This window comes from Cervus elaphus, chromosome 13, assembly GCF_910594005.1.
Source record: "Cervus elaphus chromosome 13, mCerEla1.1, whole genome shotgun sequence".
NCBI classification, from domain to species: Eukaryota; Metazoa; Chordata; class Mammalia; order Artiodactyla; family Cervidae; genus Cervus; species Cervus elaphus.
Window position 1 is genome coordinate 33405286 of NC_057827.1, and position 27811 is coordinate 33433096.

Here is a 27811-nt window from a genome sequence, read left to right on the forward strand (position 1 = left end):
GTAGCAATTCTTTTGCCTTATGACTCTTTAAACAAATATCTTCATTTACTTTTTTGCCTACTTTTCCTTTTGATAAACTCCAAACTCTTAGGAAAATGGAAAAAGAGGACAGTGAACACCTGTGTTCTTCACTCAGGTTTACTAGATGTTTACCCAAGTACACACTCAGATACATACACACGTGGAGAGATTGTAAATATGGATGTGTGTGTGTTACGGATGCATGTTCAGTTTTTTCTCTGAATCATTTGTACATAAATTGCAGACATCATGACACACTTCGCATATATCTCTTAAATTCATAGACTGTCTTCTTCAAAACTGTCCTATAATACCATTATCCCTGTGAAATTCAACATTGATAAAGCAATGTTTTCCAATATATAGTTCCAATTCAAATACCCCTGGTTGCCCCCCAAATATCCTTTATAGATGTTTTCCCTTATTTAGTATTCAGTTAAATGTCATTCACTGAATCTAGTTATATCTCTTTGTTGTTCAGTCACTAAGTTGTGCCCAACTCTTTGAGACCCCATGGACTGCAACACGCCAGGCTTCCCTATACTTCCCCATCTCTTGAAGTTTGCTCAAACTCATACCCATTGAGTCATTGATGCCATCCAACCATCTCATCCTCTGTCACCCCCTTCTCCTGTCTTCAATCTTTCCAAGCATCTTGAGTCTCTTTTCCAGTGAGTCGGCTCTTCACATCAGGTGGCCAAAGTATTGGAACTTTAGCTTCAGCATCAGTCCCCCCAAGTGAATATTCATGGTTGATTTCCTTTAGGATTGACTGGTTTGATGTTGCTATCCTAGGGACAACCCTGTTTTTGTTTTTTGCAATGTTCACATATTTGTAAAGAATCTAAGCCAAAAAATAAGAATCTAAGCCTTTTGTTTTGTAGAGTATCTCACAGGAGTTGTCTGACTGTCCTTCATCCTTAGCTGCAGATAGACATCTCGTGTATTTGCCTCGCATTTACATCATCATGACCTAGTATTGGTAGTGACAAGTTCAGCTGGCCAAAGTGATTTCTGCCAGAGCTCTCCTTTATGATGTTACCTTATTTATTTCTTCTAATTAGTAAGTAATCTGTGGGGTGAGGTTTGAGATCATAGGAATGTTCTCTTTCCCAGATAATTTTCACCAATGACTTTAGCACCCATTGCTGGTTGTATTATGATTTTTCACTAATCGCTCGATCTGCACATCAGACTGTAACATAGTCCTCCCTTTTTCACTATTTCCACATCTGTGAGATCACACAAGGGAGTATCTGGGTAGTCAAGAGAAGGACTCTGAAATCAGACTGTATAGGTGTGCCCCTTGTCTCTGCCTCATGCTAACCAGACGACCTGGGTAAATGCTTCATTTCACAACCCTCAGTGCCCTAGTATTTAACACTGGCAACAGGAGTAAGTCATGCTAGAGGTGTCCAGTGGGGCTGGAGCCATGGTTGGCACTCACTGGGTACAATTACAGAAGCAGAAAGAATGATTGAGTGCCCAGTGAGTGCTGCTCCAACCCTGAGTTCATTTGTAACCCTTGAAAGCTGATTCAGACCTTTGACCAAAGGGCTGATGAACATTAATGACAGGGCAGAGCCCTAGTCTGAGGGCTCATAATCCTAAATCCCTACACTTAGAAGGTTGAGTAGAGAAGCAAATTCATGGCAGGACGCATCCACCAGTGAACAGTGTCCCCAGGAGGTGACTCCACCCGCTGTTCTGGTTACCCCTCACACTCTCGGTCACACTCCCTTCCTCCCTGCTGCAGGCCTGGACCTCCCTGGCCCACTGTCTGTTTGCCTTTCAGTCACAGATAACTAATTGAGCTTTGGACCTTCAGACAAGGTTATTAGATTTCTTTCTGTTTAGATTCAGTCATTGTGGTTTTATTCAGTCCCTATGGTTTTATTTTCTGGCCGTGGAATCTTCCTTAAGAATGTTTTAGAAGTTTTACCAGGGAGATAGCTTGTGAATATACATGTGATTTACAGGCTACATGTGGACATGGATTAGATTGCTTCTGGAGAGTACTTCTAGCTAGATTATCTTGAAAACGCTTCTTCTGTACATTTTACTTATGTCATTTTCTTCCCCACAGTGCTTTCTTTTTTGCTATTGAAGTACAGGTGATTTACAATGTTGTGTTAATTACTGCTGTACACCAAAGTGATTCAGTTATCTATGTATATGCATTCTTTTTTATATTCTATTCCATTACAGTGTATCACAAGATATTGAATATATTTTTTTATATCTTTTATATATTTTTTCTGTGCTATAAAGTACGACCTTGTTGTTTATAAAAGCTTGCATGTGCTAACCCCAACCTCCCCCTTGGCAAACTTACCTGCGATTCTTAAAAGCAGATGAGGGCTGGTATGATAAAGGATGCTTGTGACTGCAGCCAGCGTGCTTCCTGCTTGTCAGACAGAGTGTGCAGGATGGTTCTGTGGTGTCCCCTGTTCTCCTGCTCCCTGGGGCGATAGCCAGCCCAGCTGGCATCCCCAACCCAAAGCTCCTCTGAAGTTTCCCACCGCCTCCTTCCGATTTCCTCCTTCTTAGCAGTTTACGAGCTGGGGACCCTCTGCCTGTCTCTGTGTCCCTTTGGGATGAGTTCCTTGGGGAAAGAACTAGGTTGTAGGTATGACATCAACTTGATGGGATGGGTGGAGCAAAGTTGAAAATCGATCTCTGCTTCTGCAGAGACACAGAAGAGAGCATTTGGGTTTGTTTGGGTTTTGTTTTGTTTTGTTTTTTTTTGATTGAAATGTAGTTGATTTATTTACAATATTGTGTTAGTTTCAGGTGTATAGCACAATGATCCATTTATACATATATATATTTTTTACGTTCCCTCCTGTTATAGGTTATTACAAGATATTGAATATAGTTCCCTGTGCTATACTGGAAATCTTTGTTGATTACTTGAGTTTCATTTGAACACGTGGGTAGAAGTATCAGGGCGGCCTTTTATTTTTCATTTCCTAATATGTACCATGAGGAATTTCTGCCCCCTTGAAAACCTGAGTTACCTGGTTTTGAGAGGCGTGCTCCAAACCAGCATGCTTAAGGATGGCCTTGAGGCATCTTGAAGGCTCGGAGAAGCCCCTCTTGGAGAAGCCCCCTCCACGAGGTTGGCAGGCCCTGGGCCTTGCAGGGGGCCTCCCCGGCAACCCTGGGCCAGGACCCTGAGTCCCTCTCTTCTGCTCCCTTTTCCTGCTTCCTTGTGCCTGACAGGAAGGGCCTCAGTCTTCTGCAGCTGCTTCCCTGGATCCCAGGAGCTCATGCTTTTCTGGGGCGAGTGTGATCAGGGTGCTGTGTTTGTCTGTGTCACACACACCTATACTTCTCCAGGAAGGATGGGCCCATGCCGCCCCAGACTAGGTGACATATCCAGGTCATGAGGAAGGTAGCAGAGCCAGGGGCCTGAGGTCCTCCTAGGGAACCTGGCTCTGCCCATTGGTGCCAAACTCTGGGGCAGTGGGGTGGGGATGCTGGGCAGATAGGCTGTGCTTCCATCCATGTGAAACATCAGCTCTTGGGCTCTGAGGTTCTGGGGTCTCAGGGTCAAGTGCTCACTCCCACTTTCTAGCTGGGTGGCCCTGACTCCCCAGCTGCCCAAGGAGTCAGTGGTTCCCCAGGGGGTTGGACTCTGAGCAAAAAAAAAAAAAAAAATGTTGAAATCAACTACCTCAAACTTGCTGTATTGTCTCCAAAGCTGCAAAGCTTATTTGATCTTGAGCCAGGACTTAAGTGTTTGAGTGACACTGGCTTCACCATTCTTTCCTAAGGGGAGTTGTACATATATATTCTGCTTAAAAGTGTCATTTCTTTCTTAACTCAGACGGCTGACCCTGTAAACTTTAACTTCGTGTGTATCCACTTCAGTATAGAACCAACGTTTTAAAAATTATTAATATTTTTTGTTTACAAAACAGAAATAGAACCACAGACATAGAAACAAACATACGGTTACCAAAGGGGGAAGGGAGTGGCGGATAAGTTAGGAGTTTGGAATTAACATATACACACAGTTATCAACATATATATAAAATAGAGGACTTCCCAGGTGTTTCAGTGGTAAAGAATCTGCCTGCAATGCAGGAGAACTGGGTTCGATCCCTGGGTGGGGAAAATCCCCTGGGGGAGGATACAGCAACCCACTCCAGTATTCTTGCCTGGAGAATTCCGTGGACAAAGGAGCTTGGTGGGCTACAGTCCATGGGGTTGCAAAGAGTTGGACATGACTGAATGACTAACACACACACACACACACACACACACTCATAAAATAGATAAACAGCAAGGACTGCTACATAGCACAGGGAGCAATACTCAGTATCTTATAACAACCTATAAGGGAGAAGAATCTGAAAAAGTATATATATTGTTGTTGTTGTTTAGTTAATAAGTCTTAACTGACTCTTTTGCGACCCAGTGGACTGTAGCCTGCTAGGCTCCTTCTGTCCATGGGATCTCTCAGGGAAGAATACTAGAGTGGGTTGCCACTTTTCATTCTCCATGGGCTCTTCCCAACCCAGGGTTTGAATCCATGTTTCCTACATTGGCAGGCGGATTCTCTACTGCCACCAGGGAAGGCCTGTATGAAATAAGTTCTTTTGATATGACATAAAAGCAAATCTTCTGAAAGAATGGTACTCCAGAGAGTTTTATTAGGTGTCTAAAGTTATTAGTTTAAGAATATATTTGCAACTAGATGAATAGATAATTACAACAGTAATCATCATATATAACCTGTTTTTGGTACCCACTGTGGGCGAGGCACTGTGTTGTGTAATCACCCCCAGAACTGTGTAAAACAGGAGCTACTATCTTCATTTCAAAGTGAAGCAGTGAGAGCCAGGGACGAAATTGATTGTCCCAGTTTATTTGCAGGCCTGTGTGCATTTGTATTTCAAGATAAGTGTTCCTAGTGATTAAAGCTTGAAACTCTGATATCCCAAGAATGCAATTAGTAGATTAACACATTCAGGTCATAAAGTTGTCAGGTAAGTATAGGAAACTGATTGGATTCTTAACAATCTACCTATCTCAGTGCCAGCTATTATAAAATATACAGAGCCATCCAGGATGATGCATGTCTGTAGATGTCTTTTTCCTTTTGTTTGTTCCTTCATTTAGGTAAACTGGCTTCTTCTGTTTGGAGAGATAGATACTTAGATAAAACTGAATTTTATAATAGCCTGTTTGAGCATAAAAGCTGAAATTCTCCTTTGCTTTTGAAATTTAATTATTTTTTAATGGAAAAGAGCTATCGCATCTACTCCCTTTGTTTCACTTACTGTAAGTATGCTGGAAACTTCCAAGTGTAAATATCTAGCTCACTGGAACTTCTGTCTAAATATCCCCTAGATAACTTTCCTGACCTCTTTAACATGCACACACACACACACACACACAGATACACATTTATGCAAAGATGCATACATGCTTATGCACACATGCATATATATGCATCCACATCCAACATAAACACAAGTACACATACTCATATCCTGACACACAGAAGCTCACACACACATACTCCTATACATGTGCATGAAATCACACGTGAACACCTCAACACACGTACACACATGGTCTATAATCCAAATGGAGTTTATTTTTATATGTGGTGTGAGGTCTAGATTGAGGTGTTTTTGTCTCTTTGCTTTTGCATATGACTGTCAGTTGGTTCTAGGATCACTGTTTGAAAAGTCTGTCCTTTTCCCATCAATTGCCTTGGTACCTTTGTCAAAATCTCAGCTGTCTGTTTTCTGTTCCATTGATCTGTGTATCTATCCTCTCCCAAATACCACACTGTCTTGCCCACAGTAGATTTATAATGCATTTTTAAGCAGCATGAATCCTCCAACTTTTTTTCTTTTTTCAAAATTGTTTTTGGCTAATCTGGTTCCTTCATCTTTCCATGTAAGTTTTAGAATCCACTTATCCATGTCTACAAAGGATCCTACTTAGATGTTGAATGGGATTGTATTTAATTTGTAGATGATTTGAGGGTAATTGACTTCTTAACTACACTGTATCTTGCAGTCCATGCTAGTAGTACATCTCTTCATTTATTTAGGTCATGGTCAGTCTCTTTTGTCTGATTTTTGTGAGCTCCCTACAATTTGTTTCAGGAATATATCCTTGCTCTGTTGATCTTCAGGTCTATAAACATTCTGCTCTACCTGTTTGGCTCTGTCCTTACTTCCCACCCACCCCCCATATTCACATGGAGATCAGCTCTCTACCTCTTAACTTGCAAAATTCTTAGTTCTTCTGCAGATGAGAGATCACTTCCTCAGCCCCGTTAATTCTCTCCTCCATGCCTATGTAGGACAGGCTTATCTCTCTTATAGCACTAAGTACCACGTAATGTCACTTCTTCTTTAGTTTGTTCTTTTTGGCCACCAGCCTGAATACTCTTTGAAGGAAGAGCCCAAGCCTGATTTTGGATTGCACATAACACAGAGAAAGGGCTTAGTGAACAACAGTTGGTTATGGAAATGGATAAATAAAGAAGTGCAGGGAAATGAAAGGAGGAAGATAAACTAATAGTTAATGAGGCTCTAGTCTGTGTCAATCACTGTGTCAGGGCAGAGATAAATAAATTGATTGATTGATAGAGAAAAATTAAATTGACAGAAAGATAGTCACTAGGCAGTAAAACTGATAGATATAAAGATGTAGAGGGAGGGAGGAAGATAAAAGTAGGTGGATAGACATACAGATAAAGGCAGACAATCAGATGAATACACCAACAGACATATATGTGTAGTTAGACAAATGGATTGAAACACAGACAGACATAGAGACTAGAAGATGGACAGACCGTTACTAGATTAGATAAATAGATAGTAGTAAGACAGACAAAAAATCAGGGAAAAGGGAGGTATATTGACAGTAAGATAGATATTTATATGAATGTATAGTGAGATAGATAAGCATATAGTCAGATAGACACAAAGCCAAACAGAAAAGGAAAGAGATTGAAAAGTAGAGAGATAGGTAAGTAGTCAGCTTGGCAGGTAGGTAGAAATAGAGAAGGGAGGGAGGGATATAGTTTAACTTAAGTTTAGTTAATCTTAACAAAATTCTAAGAAAGATATGGTATATTCCCCCCTTGTATAGATGAGAAAAAGATTGAAGGGGCTTTAGTGACCATCCAGAGGTCATGCTTACAGAGGATGGCAGCACCCAGGTCTTATCAGTCTGGCCTTTCTCCTTTGTTTCTCCAACTTCCATCACTGCCTTACCAACTGAGCCTTTCCTTTCTTTTGTTCCCTTCAGTTTCCAGGCTTGAGCCCACCTGTCATTTCTTATCTAATTGAATAGCTTCTGCAGAAAATAATACTTCAAGTAGATTGTATCATGTGAGCACAAAGCAGAGCTCTGAAAGCCAGAAGTGAAATTAAAAGGAGGGCTGTGGCTTTTTAGACGTTGTCCTACACATGAGATTCTTTTCCCTTTCAATAGTTTTAATTATTCTATAATACATGGATATTCTCACATGCCTTAGAGAAATGTTCATATAGCCAACTCAGGGACAGGTCATGCCTGGTGCCATAGGTGATGCAGACATTCCTCTTTGACAAACAGTCATTTTGGATATTTCCAGCTGTGCTGCAAGGAACATCCTTATATGCACATCCTTGTGCACTTGAGCATGGCTGACTCTATGAAAGATATCAAGAGGCAGAATTACGTTTAAAAAACTGAGATACTGAACAAAATGCTCTCCATTGACCTCACCACAAATCCCATATACTCCCCCTAGAGGTGGAAAAATAACCCATTTCAACACCTCAGGGCTGATTTTTCCAAACTTAATTTTTAAATTTAATTTATTTATTTTTAACTGGAGGATCATTGCTTTACAATGTTTTAGTTTCTGCCATACATTAACATGAATCACCTGTGGTGGTAGTGGTTTAGTTGCTAAGTTGTGTCTGACTTTAAAAAAAAAAAATTATTTATTTTTTAGCTGAAGGATAATTGCTTTACAGAATTTTGTTGTTTTCTATCAAACATCAACAATAATCAGCCATAGGTGCACCCATGTCCCCTCCCTCCTGAACCTCCCTCCCATCTCCCTCCCCATCCCACCCCTCTAGATTGTTACCGAACCCCTGCCTGAGTTCCCTGAGTCATACAGTAAATTCCCACTGGCTATCTATTTTACATATGGTATTGTAAGTTTCCATGTTACTCTCTCCATACGACTCACCCTCTCCCTCCTGCCCTCCCACTGTGTCCATAAGTCTGTTCCCTATGTCTGTTTCTCCATTGCTGCCCTGAAAAATTAATTTATCAGTGCCATCTTTCTAGATTCCATATATATGCGTTAGTATATGATATTTATATTTCTCTTTCTGATGCACTTCACTCTGTATAATAGGCTCTAGGTTTGTCCACCTCATTAGAACTGACTCAAATGTGTTCCTTTTTGTGGCTGAGTATTATTCCATTGTATATATGTACTGCAGATTCTTTATCCATTCATCTGTCAATGGACATCTAAGCTGCTTCCATGTCCTAGCTACTGTAAGTAGTGCTGCATTGAACATTGGGGTACATGTGTCTTTTTCAATTCTGGTTTCCTTAGAGTATATGCCCAGTAGTAGAATTGCTGGGCCATGTGGTAGTTTTATTGCTAGTTTTTTAAGGACTCTCCATATTGTTCTCCATAGTGTCTGTATCAGTTTGCATTCCCACTAACAGTGTAAGAGAGATTCCTTTTCTTCTTATCCTTTCCAGAATTTATTGTTTCTAGACTTTTTGATGATGGCCATTCTGACCTGTGTGAGATGATACCTCATTGTAACTTTGATGGTATTTCTCCACAGAAGATGTACAGAATGCTAATAAACACATGAAAAGATGCTCTGCCCATTTTTTGATTGGGTTCTTTGTTTTTCTGATATTGAGCTTCATGAGCTGCTTGTATATTTTAAAGATTAATCTTTTGGCAATTGCTTCACTTAAAGTTACTCTCTCCCATTCTGAGGGTTGTCTTTTCATCTTGTTTATGGCTTCCTTTGCTGTGCAAAAGCTATTAAGTTTAATTAGTTCCCACATTTATTTTTGTTTTTATTTCCATTACTGTAGAAGATGGGTCATAGAGGATCTTGCTATGATTTATGTCAAGGAGTGTTCTACGTATGTTTTCCTCTAAGAGTTTTATAGTTTCTGATCTTACATTTAGGTCTTTAATTCATTTTGAGTTTATCTTTATGTATGGTGTTAAGAAATGTTCAAATTTCATTATTTTACACATAGCTGTCCAGTTTTCCCAGCACCACTTACTGAAGAGACTATTTTTTCTCCATTGTATATTCTTGCCTCCTCTGTCAAAGATGAGATGCTCATAGGTGCATGGGTTTATCTCTGGACTTGCTATCTTGTTCCATTGGTCTATATTTCTATTTTTGTGCCAACCATACTATCTTGATGACTGTAGCTTTGTAGTATAGTCTAAAGTCAAGAAGGTTGATTCCTCTGGCTCTCCATTTCTCTTTCTCAAGTTAGCTTTGGCTATCTGGGGTCTTCTGTATTTTCATACAAATTGTTAAATTATCTGCTCTAGTTCTCTGAAAAAGGCCATTGGAAATTTGATAGGGATTGCATTGAATCTGTAGATTGCTTTGGGTAGTATAGTCATTTTCACAATATTGATTCTTTCAATCCAAGAATCCTGTATCATCTCTTCATCTCTTTATGTTGTCTTTGATTTCTTTCATCAGTATCTTTTAATTTTCTATATACAGTTCTTTTGTCTCCTTAAGTAGGTTCATTCCTAGGTATTTTATTCTTTTTGTTGCAGTGGTGAATGGGATTGATTGCTTAATTTCTCTTTCTGATTTTTCATCATTAGTGTATAGGAATGCAAGGGATTTTTGTGTTTTGATTTTGTATCCTACAACTTTACTAAATTCACTGATTAGTTCTAGTAATTTTCTTATATGATCTTTAGGGTTTTCTGTGTATAGTCATGTCATCTGCAAACAGTAAGAGTTTCTTTTCCAATCTGGATTCCTCTCTTTTTTCCCAATCTGGATTCCTTTTATTTCTATTTATTCTCTGATTGCCATGGCTAGGACTTTCAGAACTGTTAAATAATAGTGGTGAGAGTGGGCACTCTTGTCTTATTCCTGATCTTACAGGAAATGCTTTCAGTTTTTTCACCATTGAGAATAATGTTTATGGGTGTGTTTGATATCAGTTCAGTTCAGTTCAGTCACTCAGTTGTGTCTGACTCTTTGCGACCCCATGAATCGCAGCACACCAGGCCTGGCCTTTATTTTGTTGAGGTAGGTTCCTTTTGTGCCTATTTTCTGAAGAGTTTTATCATAAATGGGTACTGGATTTTATGAAAAGCTTTTTCTGCATCTATTGATATTATCATATGATTTTTATCTTTTAATTTGTTAGCACAGTGTATCACGTTGATTGATTTGCATATACTGAAGAATCCTTAAATCTCTTGGATAAACCTGACTTGATCATGGCATATGATCCTTTCAATAAGTTGTTGGATTCTGTTTGCAAGAATTTTGTTGAGGATTTTTGTATCTATGTTCATAAGTGATATTGGCTTATAATTTTCTTTTTTGTGATGTCTTTGTCTGGTTTTGGTATCATGGTGATGGTGGCCTCATAGAATGAGTTTGGAAATGTTCATTCCTCTGAAATTGTTTGGATCAGTTTGAGAAGGACAGGCATTAGCTCTTCTCTAAATGTTTGATAGAATTCACCTGTGAAACTGTCTGTCCCTAGGCTTTTGTTTCTTGGGAGATTTTTGGTCCCAGTTTTTATTTCAGTGCCTGTGATTGACTTTTTCATAATTTCTGTTTCTTCCTGTTTCAGTCTTGAAGGTTGAACTTTTCTAAGAATTTGTTATTTTTCCAGGTTGTCCATTTCATTGGCTTATAGTTGCTCATAATATTCATGTATGATATTTGTATTTCTGCATTGTCTGTTGTAACCCCCTCCTTTTTTCATTCCAATTTTGTTGATTTGAGTCTTCTCCCTTTTTTTCTTGATGAGTCTGGCCAGTGGTTTGTCAATTTTGTTTACCTTCTCAAAGAACCACTTTTAGTTTTATGATCTTTGTTATTGTTTCCTGTACTTCTTTTTCATTTATTTGTGCTTTGATCTTTGCATGCAGATTCTTTTACCATCTGAGCCACCAGGGGAGCCCCAAGTTTAGGTTGTCTATTCAATGTTTTTCTTATTTCTTGGGGTAGAATTGCATTGCTATAAACTTCCCTCTTAGAACTGCTTTTGCTGCATCCCATAGGTTTTGAGTTGTTGTATTTTCATTGTCATTTGTTTCTAGGTATTTTTTAATTTCCCCTTTGATTTCCTCAGTAACCTGTTGGTTATCTAGAATCATAATGTTTAATCTCCATGTGTTTGTGTTTTTTACAGTTTTTCTGTAATTTATATTTAGTCTCATAGTGTAGTGGTCAGAAAAGATGCTTGATAGGATTTCAACTTTCTTAAATTTACCAAGGTTTGATTTGTGACCCAAAATGTGATCTATCCTGGAGAATGTTCTGTGTATACTTGAGAAGTGTATTCTTTGGTATTTGGATGGAATGTCTTGAAGGTATCAATTAGGTTCATCTGGTCTAATGTGTCATTTAAGGCTGTATTTGTTTATAAATTTTCTGTTTTGATGATCTATGCATTGGTGTAAGTAGGGTGTTAAAGTCCCCCACTATTATTGTTTTACTGTCTATTTCCCCTTTTATGTCTGTTATTGTTTGCCTTATGTACTGAGGTGCTCCTATGTTGGGTGCATAAATATTTACAATTTTCATGTATTCTTGAATTGATCCCTTGATCATTATGTAATGTCTTCCTTTATCTCATGTAATATTCTTTAAGGTCTATTTTGTCTAATATGAGAATTGCTGCTCTGGCTTCCTTTTGATTTCCATTTGCATGGAGTATCTTTTCCCATCCCCTTACTTTCAGTCTGTATGTGTCTCTAGGTCTGAAGTGGGGCTCTTGTAGACAGCGTATGTATAGGCTTGTTTTTGTATCCATTCAGCAACTCTGTGTCTTTTGGTTGAAGTGTTTAATCCATTTACACTTAAAGTAATTATTATATAAACATTCCTATTGACATTTTCTTAATTGTTCTGCATTTGCTTTTGTGGGTCTTTTCCTTCTCTTGTGTTTCCTGCCTACAGAAATCTCTTTAGCATTTGTTGTAAAGCTGCTTTGGTGGTGCTAAATACTCTTACTTGTCTGTAGAACTTTTGATTTCTCTATCAATTTTGAATGAGCTCCTTGCTGGGTAATCTTGGTTGTAGATTTTTCCCTTTCATTACTTCAAATATATCCTGCCATTCCTTTCTGTCCTGCAGAGTTTCTGCTGAAAGATCAGCTGTTCACTGTATGTTTGCTTTGTATGTTACATGTTGCTTTTCCCTTGCCTCTTTTAATATTTTTTCTTTGCATTTAATTTTTGTTGGTTGATTAATGTGTCTCAGGGTGTTTCTCCTTGGATGTTTCTCCTATTTCCTTTCCCATGTTAGGGAAAATTTCAACTGTAATTTCTTCAAAAATTTTCTCAGACGCTTTCTTTTTCTCTTCTTCTTCTGGTACCCCTATCATTTGAATGTTGATACATTTAATATTGTCCCAGAGGTCTCTGAGACTATCGTCAATTCTTTTCATTCTTTTTTTCTTTATTCTGCTCTTCAACAGTAATTTCTACCATATTATCTTCCAGTTCACTTATCTGTTCTGCCTCAGTTGTCCTGCCACTGATTTCTTCTAGAGTATTTTTAATTTCAGTAATTGTGTTTTTTGTCACTATTTATTCTTTATTTCTTCTAGGTCTTTTTAAATGTGTTAAATGCTTCTTGCATTTTCTCCATTCTATTTTCGAGATTTTGGATCATCTTTACTATCATTATTCTGAATTATTTTCAGGCAGTTTGCCTATTACCTCTTCATTTATTTAGTCTTAGGGGTTTTTACCTTGTTTTCTTCATTTGTACAATAGTTCTCTGTCTTTTCACTTTGTCTAACTTATTGTGTTTGAGGTTTCCTTTCCCCAGGCTATAGGATCATAGTTCCTTTTGCTTTTGGTCTCTGGCCTCTTCAGATAAGGTTTCTTCAGTGTCTTGTGTAGCCTTTGTGTTAGGAGGGACTTGTGCCTGTGTTCTGGTGGGAGAAGGTGAGTTTTTCCCTCTGATGGGCAGAGCTGTGTGAGGTGGTATGATTTGGGGTGTCCATGGGATGCCTATCTGCTGATGATTAGGTTTGGGATCTTACCTTGCCTGTTGTTTGGGTGAGGCTTCCACTGCTGGGTGCTGTTAGCAGTTAGGGGTGCCAAGTCTTGGATACAGGTGGAGGCCTTCATGGGAGGTCTCACTAATTAATAGTCCCTGGGATCAGGAGTTCTCTGGCAGTCTAGTGTCCTGGACTCAGCATTGCCACCCCAGAGGCTCAGGCCCAATCTCTGGTCAAGGAACCCCTAAAAATCTGATTGTTATGGCAGTAAAGGGGATTTAAACAAATAAGCAAAACAAAACAGAAATAAACAAAAAATGAACCCCAGATAAATGGTAAATGCAAAATCAGAAATATAGAAACAAAAATGAACATACACACACAAACACATACACACAAACATCCAAAACCAAAACAGTCTGAAGAGAATGACATACCAAGAGAGTGACCCAGTGAGCAAAGGAAACCAAAATTGTTATCAATTAAAAACAAAACTAAAACACAAAACAGAAACCAAGACCAAAGCAGAGTGTCAACTGAGGAATAAAGCAAAGAAAACAAATCAAACTAACAAACATAGTGAAAAAAAGAAAGAAAAGAATAGAAAAGTAAAGTTAAATAATGTATATAAATATATATATATTAAATAATAACTACAACAAGAAAAGAGCAAAACAAAAACAAACAAACTAAATCACAGAACTGCAGAAAGCCAACATAGAAGTATAGGAAATTAAAAGTGTGATTTTTCAAAAAGTTCTCAAAAGCCTAAATAGGGATAATAATGATAAAAATAACAAACCACAGCTACAGAGAAAAAAAAGAAAAAGAAAAAACTCCTGAACCAACTACAGAAAAATCAAAATATAAAAATAGTAATAAATGTTTTCCTTGAGTCTCAGCTGTTGGCATCTTTTACCCCTCTGTCAGCCATAGCCCACCTCTGCTTCCCTAGGAGACCCTCCAGTACTGGGCGCCGGTGGGGGGCTGGTCTCTCTGGACCTGCTGTGGTGACAGCAGAACCTATTCTGGCCCTGCTCCTACGTGTTCTTGCCCCCAGTGTCCACAGCTGCCAGAGCTAGGGCATTTTCTTTTGTGGGAACGCTCATCGTCCTTTTATATATTCCTTAGAATCAGAGTCTACCTAGTTGATCATGTGAATTTAATCTACAGATTTTACAGCTGGTGGAAAGGTTTTCGATCCTCTTCCTTAGTCACTACGCCCCTGGGGCTCAGTTGTGGTTTTATCCCCACCTCCACATGTGGGTCATCCATGGGAGTCTGCTCTTGAGGCTGTCCTGGAGGATTTGGGACTGCCCCAGTGACCAACGGGCATGGAGGTGGTGTGGCTGCTTGAATCACAAGGCCCCTGTTAGTGCCAAATTTGCAGGGAAGCTGATAGCCATGGGTGTGGGAGACATGGCACCTTAGGGCTTTTTCCCAGCCTCTGGTAACTCTGTCCCAGTGAGGGCTGAGCATAGAGGTGGCATGGCTGCTTTGATCACAGAGACCCTAGAGGCACCACGTGCACCATGAAGCCAGCAGCCACAGGTATAGAAGATATGGCACTTTTAGAAAACTAGTCTCTGGTAGCTGGCATTCAAAGGGCCTTCCTAACTGGTCCTTCTCTCTTGCTTGGTGCAGCAGGCACTCAAAGGGCCACCCTCTCTGTTGGTCTTTCTCTGTTGGTCAGCTGTTGGCGCCAGCACGTGAGGAGAGAAAGCCTGCAGTGATGGCTCTATCCCCTGCACGTGACTCAGCAGTCACACCCTGCCTCTGTAGCTGCCTGGCTTCCCTCCAAAGGCATTCCCCGTCACAATTTCCTCTCTCCTATCACCTCAGGCCATTTCCCCATAGTCAACAGCAGCCCTTGCCCTGGAATTGCTCTCCATTCCTTACACTCCTGCTGCCAGCAGTGACTTGTGTAACTGTCCAAGGTACGTAGGGCCACGGCATGGATTGTCTGTGCGGTTCTCACTCCATTCAGAGTATCACAGATCTACTGTTTCACTCTCCGACAGCCTCAAGTGCTTCCCCTCTGTCCCAACTGATTGCCCTGATGTGGAGATTTCACCCCTGCTTCAGCTCCCTCAGTCTCCAGGTGCAGATCCAGTCCCACTCACTCTCCTCCTCTTTTTCCCTTCCTTCCTTCATCCTACTGAGTTTTGCATGGCTCTATATATTCCTTTCCCAGTGGTCAGGGACTCCTGCCAACTCTTAGTTGGTGCTCTGTGAGATCTTCTACATCTGAAGATATATTCCTGATGCATCCGTGGAAAGAGATCCACTCCACTTCCCATGCCATCTTCAAGACCTTCCAAACTTAATTTTTTGAGGAGCCAATCTGTGGGGTAGGGGCTGGGTCGGCATGGTTAATGGTTATCTTATAGTTAAATTTGTATTCCCTTCATTGTTACTAAGGTTGATTATCTTTCCATATACTGATTTGTCATGTGGGCTTCCTATAAACTTCACATTCATATGATTTGCCAATTTTTTTCTTGTTCTGTGAATCTTTAATTATTTGGATATGTTCATTTTCTATTCTGAATGTCAGTTCCTTGTTCATTATATATTTTACAAAATTTTCTCCTGTTCTGTCTAACTTTGATTTGTTTTGTCATTCAGAAGTTTATTTATTGATTTGGCACTTTTGCTGTTATTCATTTCATCAAATTTTTCTATGATGGCTTTTGCTTTTTGTATTTTAAGAAGACTTTCTCTATGAGTCAGGACAGGCTAAATGCTACAACAATTGTCCCCCAAACTCTGGCGCTTTAACACAGTACAGTTTTACTTTTTGCCATATGTCAGTCAGCGCAGTGTGGGTAGCATCCCTTCCTCCTTCCCCCATCTCACCTCTCCCCCTCCTCCTTCCCTCTCCTCCTCCTTTTCCCTCTCTCTTCCTTCTTCCTCTGCTTCATGTTCTTCCTCTCTTCCTCCCCCTCCCCATCTCTCCCCTCCCCACCCCTTCCTCCTTCTTATTCTCCTCTCTCTCTCTCAATCTGTTTTATACACACATAAACACACACATTTTCCATCCTCTCACTGGTCCCTCTGTCTGCCCCTTTCCACACTACTTTAATCACAGTACTTTTATGTTTGATGTGTGGTAGAACAGACTTCTGAATCCACTTTGATCTTTATCAAAAGTGCTTTGGAATTTCTTGCTTCTTTATTCTTCTATGTTTTAGAAACTGTCATATTCCATAACAGTTCTGTTCTGGTGGTATTGAAGTTATGGTATGAATTAGAATTTTAAAAATAGTCTTCCCATCCTTTTATTTTTCTTTCTCGCCTTAAATATTGTTTTCTGTTCAAACAGAAAGCTTATTTCATGTTTGATATGTGAACCCTAGTTAATTATGGAAACTTTTAATGAAATGGATCTTTTGTTTTTTATAAAAATGATTAATTAGCTAATGTTGGTATGTAAAAAGGGTATTGATTTTTTTATGTTGGTCTTGTTCCAGCCATTTAAAATGTTCTTCTTTGTTCTAAGACTCGGTCGTGGGCTTGTTCTAAATTTGGATGGCACTGCTTCTAAAGTTTGTATTATTAGGTAGGATAATTGTTATAAGTTTGGAATACCCTTTAATAAGTAAAGGAAGTTTTCTTCTATTCCTGGTTTATTTTGAGTTGTATAATGAATGATGTGAGCTTTTTGGCATCTTTTGAGATGATCATATGGTTTTTCTTCTGGAGAGTGTTAATATAGCATACTCACATTAGGATCATGTTTGGCTGTTAGTAACAGAGAGAAGAAATAATAGGGAATTTAGCAGGAGGGGAACTTGCTCCTCTCTCATGAATGTGGGGTAAGCATTTCAGGGATGGCAACTCCACGAATCCCCAGGACTGCCTTCCTGCCACCTGAATCTCCCTGTACCCTTATCTCCATTATTCTATTGGGGCTAGGGCTCCAGAGTCCTTTGTCTTTCTCTGTCTTTTTCTACAGTTGGATTCACTTACTCATCTTTTAAGGTTTTCATCCATGTTTATAAATGACATTACCCTATGACTTCTTCTCTTTTCTGTTCTTTCTTTTCTAATTTTGACATCTGAATTACTCTCCCTTAATGTAGCAACTAGAAATCTAAGTTCAGCTATAAATCACCAAGCATTTGACTTACTTGGATAGAACTGATAGGTATTTATATGAGAAGAATGATGGGAAGTCCAGAGGGGTGAAGTCTAGGGCCTGGGCAAAGCTCAGTGATACCATCAGGATTGGACTTGTTACTCCACCAACCTGCATGTTGGGTCATCCTCTGGCTTTCTCAAAGACCGAAGATGGCAGATATACTTGGAGATGGTATTTCCTTGCCTAAGGTAGAAAGGAGGAAGAAAGCCAGTGGGAAAGGACTGTATCAGTTAAGCCTGACCCCTTCTATCAGGGAAGCAACGGCTTTCCCATAAACTCAACACAGTTGACTCCTGCCTCTATCACATAGACCTGAATCATTCAGTGCAGCTGCATCCAGATTGGTGAATCTGAGTTCAAGGAGGGGAGATTTCAGTGACTGGCTCTGGATTCATTACCCAGTACTAGGAATATTGTCAGTCTCCAAAAATCAAGGGTTCTCCACTGCAACCTGATAAACCAAGACTTTACCAGTGGTAGGTGAGTAGGTATGGAGTAGGAAACATCTAAGAAAATGAATGAGTACTTTCCTATTTTTTTCCACACTCTTAATCCATTTTTCACCCTGTTACCAAATCTTTGTGTCTTTGTTTTCCTAGCACAGTACATGTTCATTCTCTACTCAGAAACTCCCAGTGGTTTCCCACTGGCCTCGTGTTAGAATCTAGCTTCTCACTTTGACAGCCCACAGGTCCGACCCTGACCTTTACCTGTAGTCACCGTGCCCACAGCTCTCCTGCTTCTGGTATCCCTGCACCCAGAGACATACAGATGTGCTTTTGCCTTTTGGCCTGTGCTCATAGTGTACATCCAGCTTGGAATGTCTTCTATTCAGCCTTCCTAAATCCTCAAAAACTCATCCTACATTTGGCCTTTTCACTAACCCTTTCTAGTATCCTAATTTTTTTTTAATAAATCATTTTATCATTTATACCAGTCTAAGTTGAATAATGGTTATTTTCATGTATACCCATCAGATGGAGTAGGAACTTGGATTTAGTATTTTTATTTGTCCACTCAGCAGATTTATTTAACAACTGGTATATTCCAGTTTATGGTGATGTTAGTGCAAAAAATAGGAACCCTGACCTTCAGGACAGCCCTCACAGAGAGAGACGAGGAGGCACGTAGCTCAGCAGTGGCAGCCCAGGACCTACACACATACTTGAAGTGTTCGTTTCATGTCAGTAAGACCATGGAAGGATCCTGACCCTTTAGGTTTTGTTTTTCTTTTTTAAGACTCTTTTAACTTGTTAGCAGATACACCTTTTCCTAGAAGACCTGGATAAAATGATTGAAATCAACAGGAGAAGTATAAACCTGAATAATGAGTTGTTTAGATCTTTTTAAACCCTTGTTTATGGCACATTGGTCTGGTTCAAACATACATTTTATGCCTGTGTAACAGCTAGATTTGTGAGCCTGGAGAATAAAAGCATAAATCCTTTAAAGCAAGGGAATCTTGAAAGCATTCCAATGCTGAAGGCTTGAATTGTGCAGGGAAGCTCTGCTGGAGATTTGCAAGGATGCAAATGATGCTCTAACATCCAGGTGCCCTTAGAAGGTGATCAGTCCTGATGTGGGCACCTTCCACAGTTGCACGGATATTACTGTCCTCTACAAGTGAGAATAAATACTGCCATGTCTTGTGGCCTTAAAACTTTACTTCCATGTTTAAGTATTATCTTCAAAATGAATGATTATTATTCCTTGTGGATTCTCTAATTGTCTACTCTTAATGTGAGTTCAAGATAGGAAGCAGCATGGAAAGAAGAGCCTGTAATTCTTTGGGGGTCATGAGCCTCGAGTGTGATGATACCTATACATCTATTCCCATACTAAGAACTATTGAAGATTTTTAGAGATTTAACCTATTAATGTGTCATTTCCATGCACACAATAGAAAACCTCAGTAGATCCTACACTCAGTACTATTAGCAAAAATATAAGTTTTAGAAGAGACTTTTTTCCACCTTTCCATCCTAGGAGAAAAATCATTAAAATGTATGATTGAGTGTCTACTAAGGAAATGTTTTACTTCTGATCATACACTGATGCATGTGCTGTGTTTTAAAGGTGCTAAACATTTGGATCTCAGAATGTTTGAAGACTCCATGCCATTATAAAGGGTTGGTGAACAGCGACCTTAGGTCTAAGTGGGTCTTTGTGGGAGTCATTACTCTGCTACTGAGCTGTCTGATCTTCAGTAAAATGGAACAGAGCCACTTGGCTTGTGGAGTTGTTGTCTGAATGAGAGTTAACCCACCTGTAAAATTCTTAGTATACTCAGTGTCATCCTGGGCCCTTGACAAATCGTAGTTATTTTCCTCATTTAGCTATAGAGAGAATTTACACCCATGGGAAGAGTGTTTTTCATTGTCCAACTCCTTTCAAATAAATTGGAAAGCCAAGATGAAATGGATAAATCTGCAGTAAAATAAAGCCTAACACAATTGAATCCTATAGAAAGTCTAAGCAGTAATTTCCACAGGAAAAAATAAATAGGGGAAGTTGTAAAGGGTTTCCTTCAAAAGAAACATCAGGAATAGATTGATTCACAGGGAGTATCTACCTAACATTTTAATGTCAGGTGACTCCAGTGCTACTTAGGCTATTGCAAGAGAACTGAGAAGATAAGCCTATGGTTTTGCTCTGTGTATAGGATGTTAACCATAAAACTGTCAAATTTGCACAAAAGATTGCACATAAAAATAAAAGCCATATATCAAGTTAATGCATTAATATGAAAATAGAAGTTTTAAATAAAAACTAGCAAACTGAAGAAAAAAGCACATAGGAAAAGAAATACCAATAAATGATTAAAGATTTATTTATTCTAGAAGTATGAGTAAAGTTTAATATTAGAAGTTAATTAATAGAATTCATTATATTAATAGATATTAAGAAAAAATTATGTGAAAATCAACATTCATCCATAATAAAGCTACTCAATAAGGTATATGCTGCTGCTGCTGCTGCTGCTAAGTCGCTTCAGTCATGCCCAACTCTGTGCGACCCCATAGACGGCAGCCCACCAGGCTCCTCTGTCCCTGGGATTCTCCAGGCAAGAATACTGGAGTGGGTTGCCATTTCCTTCTCCAACACAGGCACGCATGCTAAGTTGCTTCAGTCATATCTGACTCTGTGCGACCCCATGAACAGCAGCCCACCAGGCTCCTCGTCCACAGAATTCTCTAGGCAAGAGTACTGGAGGGGGTTGCCATTTCCTTCTCCAATAAGGTATATGGGTACTTTCTAAACATATGTACACATATGTGTATAGCCCAAAAGCTAGTAGCCAGCATCTTACTCAGTGTGGCAATTCTACTAAAGTTAGAAGAAAAGCAAAAATGCCCATTACCTCTATGAATAGTTAATAGTATATTGAATTAGTTCAGTCAGGCAAGAGAAGAAGGAAGCTTAAAAATTGAAAATTCAGAGTAACACAATCTCTGTTTGCATAGGATGTGATTGTATATCTAGCAAAACAAAAAGTAAGGGGGAAAAGACCCAGTGGATAAATTTCTACAAGCACTAATTAAAAATTTAGTAAAAGATTGGGATATAAATTTAACAGCCAGAAGTAAATAGTTTTGTTTAGAAATATGATAACCAGTTAATATACATATTGGGAGAAAAGATACCTTTTATGGATACCTAGGCATAAATATGGGCTTCCTTGGTGGCTCAGTGGTAAAGAACCCACCTGCCTATGCAGGAGATAAGAGTTCGATCCCTGCGTTGAGAAGATCCCCGGAGGAGGTAATGGCAACCCACTCCAGTAACTTGCCTGGGAAATCCCATAAACAGAGGTGCCTGGTTGGCTATAGTCCTTGGGATCACAAAAGAGTTGGACATGACTTAGCGACTAAACAATAGCCAAGGCATAATTTAAACAGAAAAATACAGAAATAGATGCAATTGCATATGCAAACATACCATATAGCAGTGAAAGCATCTGAGATTAGAAGGGCTTCCCCATTGATGGGTTTTGCTCTTAAGTTGTATTGAAATAGTTGTATAGACAGTAAAAATGCTAAAATTGAATCCCTGCCTCACTTAATACACCAAGATCAAGTCCAACTACATCAGTTCTTTCAATGTGAAAAATAAAACCCTTTAATAGATAATTTTTAGAGGAGTTTTAAGTATACAGCAAAGCTGAGCAGAAGGTATGGACTGTTACCATATAACTCCTGTCCCCACACACATGGCCTCCACCACTGTCAGCATCCCACACCAAGGTAATACGTGTGTTACAGTCGATGAACTGACACTGGCACATCCTTATCACCCAAAGTCTACAATGTCCATTAGTGTTCACTCTTGGTGTTGTGCATTTGTTTGTTCAAAACCTTGGGAGTTCTCAGGGTGAAATCCAAAATGGGCCCACATTCTTGTATGTAATGAAACTAACTTACCCAAGCAAAGAGACAAATGCTTGGAGTACTTTCTAGGAAGCTGGGCCGTCCTTTGTTTTAATTGGTTATATAAACCTTAGGAGCTTATCACTTAATTAAAACTTGACTTCAACTTGCTGATTTAATAAGAAACAAAAGACTAATATGTAATAAAATGGGAGGAGAGTACAGTTTTAGCCATATTTCCCAAAGCATGGAATAGTTTGTGGATGAGCCAGGCCTCCAGCCTCCACATGTGACACCCACAGTCCTGTGTGTGTGTGTGTGCATGTGCACGGGAGAGCCTGAGAAATCTGTGTCAAGAGGACCTCTTCTGTGGCAATTTCTTCTGTCTTTTCTGGTTGGGGTCCCTGCGTATGTAGCATGACAGAGTTTACGCTGTCACAGGGGTTCAGACAGCACTGCTGGGACCCAGCATGGCTGGGGTTGGTCAGGGGTCAGCAGGACACTGAGGGGAGCCACACAAGAGACACCCTGTATGTGGCAGACAGTCCAGAGCACCTGTGAGCATGCAGAACACCCTCTCAGGACTGTGACCTTGGGGAGTCAGGGGCCTGGGAGGGAGGGAAGGAAGGAGCCAGGGGCTGTGAGGGGCTAGGCCAGGCTGCAGGGGCCCAGAGAGAAGGACATGGGAAGGACCTCTGTGCTCTGGGCTTCCAAGTGACCCTTGAGAGGCTCCCAGCAGGAGAGCTGTCAGTCCAGTCTGTCTGCCTGTGGAGGAGAAGGTCAAGGGCCGGGGACAGCTCTTGTCCCAAGGGAAAGACCAGGGTACATCTCAACAGCGCTGCCTGGCTCTCCCTTCTCAAACCTCCATCACCTCACACACAGAGAGGAATCATGCAAATACCTACTCAGTAGATAACAAGGACCTACTGTGTAGCACAGGGAACTGTACTCAATATCTTGTAATAACCTATAAAGGAAAAAATCTGAAAAAGAATATATGTATATATATCTGAATCACTTCACTATACCCCTGAAACTAACACAATATTGTAAATTAAATATATACTTCATTAAAAATAAATAAATCATATGTTAAAATGTATAACATTTTAAAAATTAGCATATACATTATTTTTTAAAAATACCTATTAAGGATAAAGAGCATGTCCCCCAACATGGTTTTAGGAAAATGCCTAGCCAGGTGCCTGGTCCTTGGAACATGGGCAGTGATTGGCCAGAAACAGAATATTCTGGCCAAAGCCCTGTATTTTGCAGGGAGCAGACAGAGTCCAGGGATGGGCTTGGATGGTCACCTTGAACCCCCTCCCGGGTTCTCCCCAGGGTCCTACTGTGTATTTTCAGGCCTTTGTATCCATCTGGACTCAGGGACTGAGGTACAGCTAAGAAAGAGGGTGTTGGTCATCCCGCCTGTGTCTGAGAGTGATAGGGGGCGGGATGGGGGGCACTTGGTGCCTCTGTTGCTCTTGGGAACAGGCACCTACCTGTCTGGGTGCACACCTACATGTAATCAATTAGCAAACTTTCTGGTATGTCCAGCAGAACTGGCTGAGGGCAGCACGCACCCCTTCTGCCATCCAAGCTAGCTCTGCAGTGCTTCCAGAGGCGGCAGTTCTGGTCCTCAGTGGAGGCCTGGGCAGGCGAGGGCGGTCCTCATCATCACAGGCTGGACAATAGCTCGCATTTACTGAGCATGCCCTGTGGGCCAGTGTGTTCCATGCACTAACTCCTTCAGACTGTAGACCAGCTAAGAGGTACTGTTATGATCCTGATCCACCAATGAGGAAACTGAAACAGTATACCTGAGGCCTCACAGGAGAGGTGATGGGGCTATTTTGGCACCAAGAGAGACTGATTCCAGGACCAAGCCTCATCCCTGGACTGCACTGCCTCTCCTAAGACAAAGCCACAGTGGAAAGAGCTTGATATGCCCCTGTCCCCAGGACAGTAGGCAAGACCCTCAGAGAAGTTCTGTCCAGGGGCCAAGATGCAGAGCCTGGACATGGCTTCCCTGGTCCTCACGGGGTTAGGACAGGCGAGGGGTGCCTTGGCCATGAAGGGTGGGTCATGGGGCCCAGCAGTGCTCTCTGGAGGACTGGCATGAGGGGGCAGGGATGAGGATGGCCAAAATGGCTGAGAGTCCATGTCCCCATTAGCCTGGCTGCTCCTGTATCTTCACAGTGCTTGAATGTGGGGCCTCAGTGTGGTGGGGGCATTAGATTTAAGAAATAAGTCTTGGATTTCCCTGGTAGTCCAGTGGTTTAGAATCTGCCTGTTAATGCAGGGGACACAGGTTCAGTCCTTGGTCAAGGAAGATTCCAAGGCCGTGCTGCAACTTCTGAAGCTTACTTGCCCTAGAGCCCATGCTCTACAACAAGAGAAGACACTACCAGGAGACACCTATGCACTGCCGCTAGAGAGTAGCCCCCACTTGCTGCAGCTAGAGAAAGCCCACATCCAATAGCAAAGACCCAGCATAGCCAAAAATAAATAAATGATAATTTTTTAATAAAAGAAAGAAGTCTTCAAGGGGACATGCACATTAACCTCTTGCTGTACCAATGTTTATACTTGAATGTGGCTAAAAGCTCTTTTGAAGTCCACCCTTTAGTTTCTGTCTGTGCAGAGGACAAGGCACAGAGCGGGAGGTGTGGCGTGAATCTTCATCACAGCACTGGTGAGAGCCAGTCCCAGTCTCAGCACAGGGACCTGGTGTCAGTGTAGAAAGGATGTAAGCTGAGTTACACACAGTGGCCAAAGTGTGGACACAACTAAGTGTCTAGCCATGGATGAATGGCTACACAAGGTGTGGTCTCTCCATACAGTGGAATGTTATTCAGCCTTGTTGTGGCCACATGGTATATCCTCCCAAAATTCATGTATTGAAGCCCTAACCCCCCAATGTGATGGTGTTAGGAGGTGGAACCAGCGGGAGGTAATTGGGTTTAGATGAGATTGTGAGGATGGAGTCCCCATGATGCTATTTGTGTCCTTGCCACATGAGGACCCAGGGAGAAGGTGGCATCTGCAACCAGAATGTGGGCTCTTACCAGATGCCAGATCTGCCAGCACCTTGATCTCAGACTTGCCAGCCTCCAGAACTATGAGAAACCTATGTCCTTTGTTTGAGCCATCCAATCTGTGGCATTTTGTGACAGCATCCCCAACTAAGATGAGCCTTAAAATGGAAGGAAATCCCAACACTTGCTACAACACACGTGCACCTTGGAAGGCACCATGCTGAGCAAAATAAACCAGTCAACAGGGGACAAATATTATGTGATTTGTTGATAAGAGGCTCCTGGAACTGTCAAATTTAGAAACAAAGTAGAGCGATGGTTTCCAGGGGCTGGGGGAGAGGGGAGGGAGTTAACGTTTAATGGGGCAGAGTTTCCGTTGGAGAACATGAAAAAGTTCTGGAGATGATGGTGGTGATGATGGGTGCATAATAATGTAGAATATATTTAATGTCACTGAAATGCACTCTTAAATAGTTAAAATGGTGATTTCACGTTATATATGTGTTATAATAATTAAAAATATGCAAGATTCAATGTATTGATGGGGTACTTAATATTAAGGTTGAAAACAGGTCTGAAATGGGGAAAGGATACTCTCTGAAATATAAGTACTGGTTACAAAGAGGAAATTTGAGACACTACCCACCTTGCAGAAGCCCCCATGTTTGGGAGGTGATGGCCACCTGGTAGGCAGGTGCCCAAGGAGAAAATGGGCTTGATTTAGACAGTCAGCCGAGCCCCAGGTATGCCTCCTATGACACGAAGCAAAGCCTCAGCCTCTGACAGTCAGGAGAGTAACACGCTCTTATCTTCTGCTTTGTCCTCCAGGTGGAAGTGACCAAAGAAGTGGCTCTCCTGGCCGAGGCCCCGGTACATGGAGAGAAGGAAGACAGCAGTCTCCTAATTGGAACCATATACATTAGGTCAAATCATTTTCTTATTTCCAAGCCACACCAACCCAAAAATCACACCCCAGTCAGAGCCATGTGCAAGCTGGTATAGGGACAGTGAGTAGTCTGACCTCACAGACGCCACTGTCTTGTTTCTCCATCCTCAGGGCCTGGCACCTTCGATGCGCTTACCTCCCCAAGTCTTACAGATGCTCAGGTGGACTCAGAGAGGTAACACAGTGCGTCACCTCTCATCAGAGGGGCCGAGCTGGGGTTGGGATTAGGCCAGCAGCTCTGGCTCTAAAGCAGCAGCAGTCGGCACAGACCTAGCGCTCGAGCAGAACCCATCCAAGTGAAAAAGAAACGGGGGATTCTCATCAGTGGCATGGGGTTTAAACTCACCCCCATGGCTTGCAAAATTAATTAGATGCTCACTAGGATGATATTTTCCATCATTTATACTTAGCAAACTTTCTGTGAAGGTCCAGATAGTAAATATGTTTGGTTCCGTGGATCTTACAGTTTCTGTTTTCACTGCTTGACTCAGCCACATGCAGAAATGACCACAGATAGTACGACAGGGAGTGGACAGGGCTGGTTCCAATAAAACATTGTTCACAAAGTAGTGGACTGTAATTTGCCAACCCCTTCTTGATGGAGACAGAGAGTGCATTTGTGCTTTATCAGGCATGACCGTGTTACCAGTTTACTGGTGGGAGTCACCCTCACTTGCCATGTGCTATTTGTTTCTCCCTAGCAACTGCCTGGTGCAGTTAGCCTGTGATCAAGCTACAGGGTGACATTTTATTCCTCTAACTGGGATTATTCTACTAGGAAATCTGAAATCTTTATGAATTTTATTAATTGTTCTTGTGAATATGACAACTCTTGGAAAAATGGCAAAAGATTTATCCTCTTCAGCAATCATAGTATTTCTGTCAACTCGGAATTGATGTGGACTATTTCCTAAGAGCCAGGTGAGGACTGAGGTGGGCGTGGAGAGGTCACTGTTTAAGATGTAGGTAGGATATAGCAGCAACACAATTACATTCGTGCAAGTGTTAACAGCTCTAAATGAATCTCTCTAAGATTCATTAAATGTTTGATTATTTTAGAACAATCAAGTCTATCTTCTTTTCAATTGGTTATCACTGAAATTGACATAATCTAAGATGGGAAGTGGGCTTCACCAACAGCTCAGAGGTAAAGAATCTGCCTGCCAATGCAGGAGATACAGGAGATGTGGGTTTTACCTCTGAGTTGAGAAGATTCCCCTGGAGTAGAAAAAGGCAACCCAATCCAGTATTATTGCCTGGAAAATCCCATGGACAGAGGAGCTTAGTGGGCCACAGTCCATGGGTTCTCAAAGAATTGGACATGACCGAGCAACTAAACATGCACTCAGGGTAGGAAGACTGAGTTGGGAATGGCCCCTCTCTCCTATGGCACCTACAAAGGGAATGACATTTGAATCTGACTTTTATTATTTACTGTTGCACACAAATAAGCAGGCATTGTCCCACACTGGCTCAAATATGTGTCACACGAAGCAGAACTGGTTTCTTCTTTCCATCACGTTTGTCTCTCTGTTCTCTCCTGCAGATGGATGGTTTCTAGCCTGCTTCCAAACCCCACCTCGGCTGAGTGTTGGGCGGCCCTCCTGCACGATCCTATGACTCTTGATATGGACGCAGTCCTGTCAGACTTTGTTCGGTCCACGGGGGCAGAACCTGGTCTGGCCAGAGACCTGCTGGAAGGTAGGCCTCCTCCAGGTCCCCCAGACCACCCTGTTGGCCATAACTGCCCCCAACTCAGTGACAGAAGATAAGTTTTTTTTACCTAACAAGGGTGGTTCTTGGACTCCTTAAAAAGTCAAAGAGGGTGTGGATGATGGAATTCCTTTTGTTACTCTTGACTTCCTTTGGGGAATTGAATAGATCACCCAGCTCTCTATAGTAAAAGGCATTCACTAGGTTTTACTTTGCATTAAAGTTTCTAGATATTGAGTCAAAATCTATCAATGTCTGTTTTTTAAAGAAAATATATTCAGTAAAGCAGAAATTAGAAACCATTAAAGAGAAACACTTTTATTGAAGACCTTAGCTT

The 27811-nt window shown here is 41.0% G+C and overlaps 1 protein-coding gene across 4 annotated transcripts in view; it reads left to right on the plus strand.

Annotated features, from left to right (window-relative positions):
* Positions 1–27811, plus strand: part of OTUD7A (OTU deubiquitinase 7A) — a 380724-nt gene that overhangs the window by 186991 nt on the left and 165922 nt on the right. For all 4 annotated transcript variants that reach the window (XM_043922484.1, XM_043922486.1, XM_043922483.1 and 1 more), the window contains 2 exons: positions 25644–25738; positions 27308–27462. In XM_043922484.1, coding sequence (XP_043778419.1) covers positions 27312–27462 — 151 coding nt within the window. In that variant the 5' untranslated portion in view covers positions 25644–25738; positions 27308–27311. The remainder of the gene's footprint in view (positions 1–25643; positions 25739–27307; positions 27463–27811) is intronic.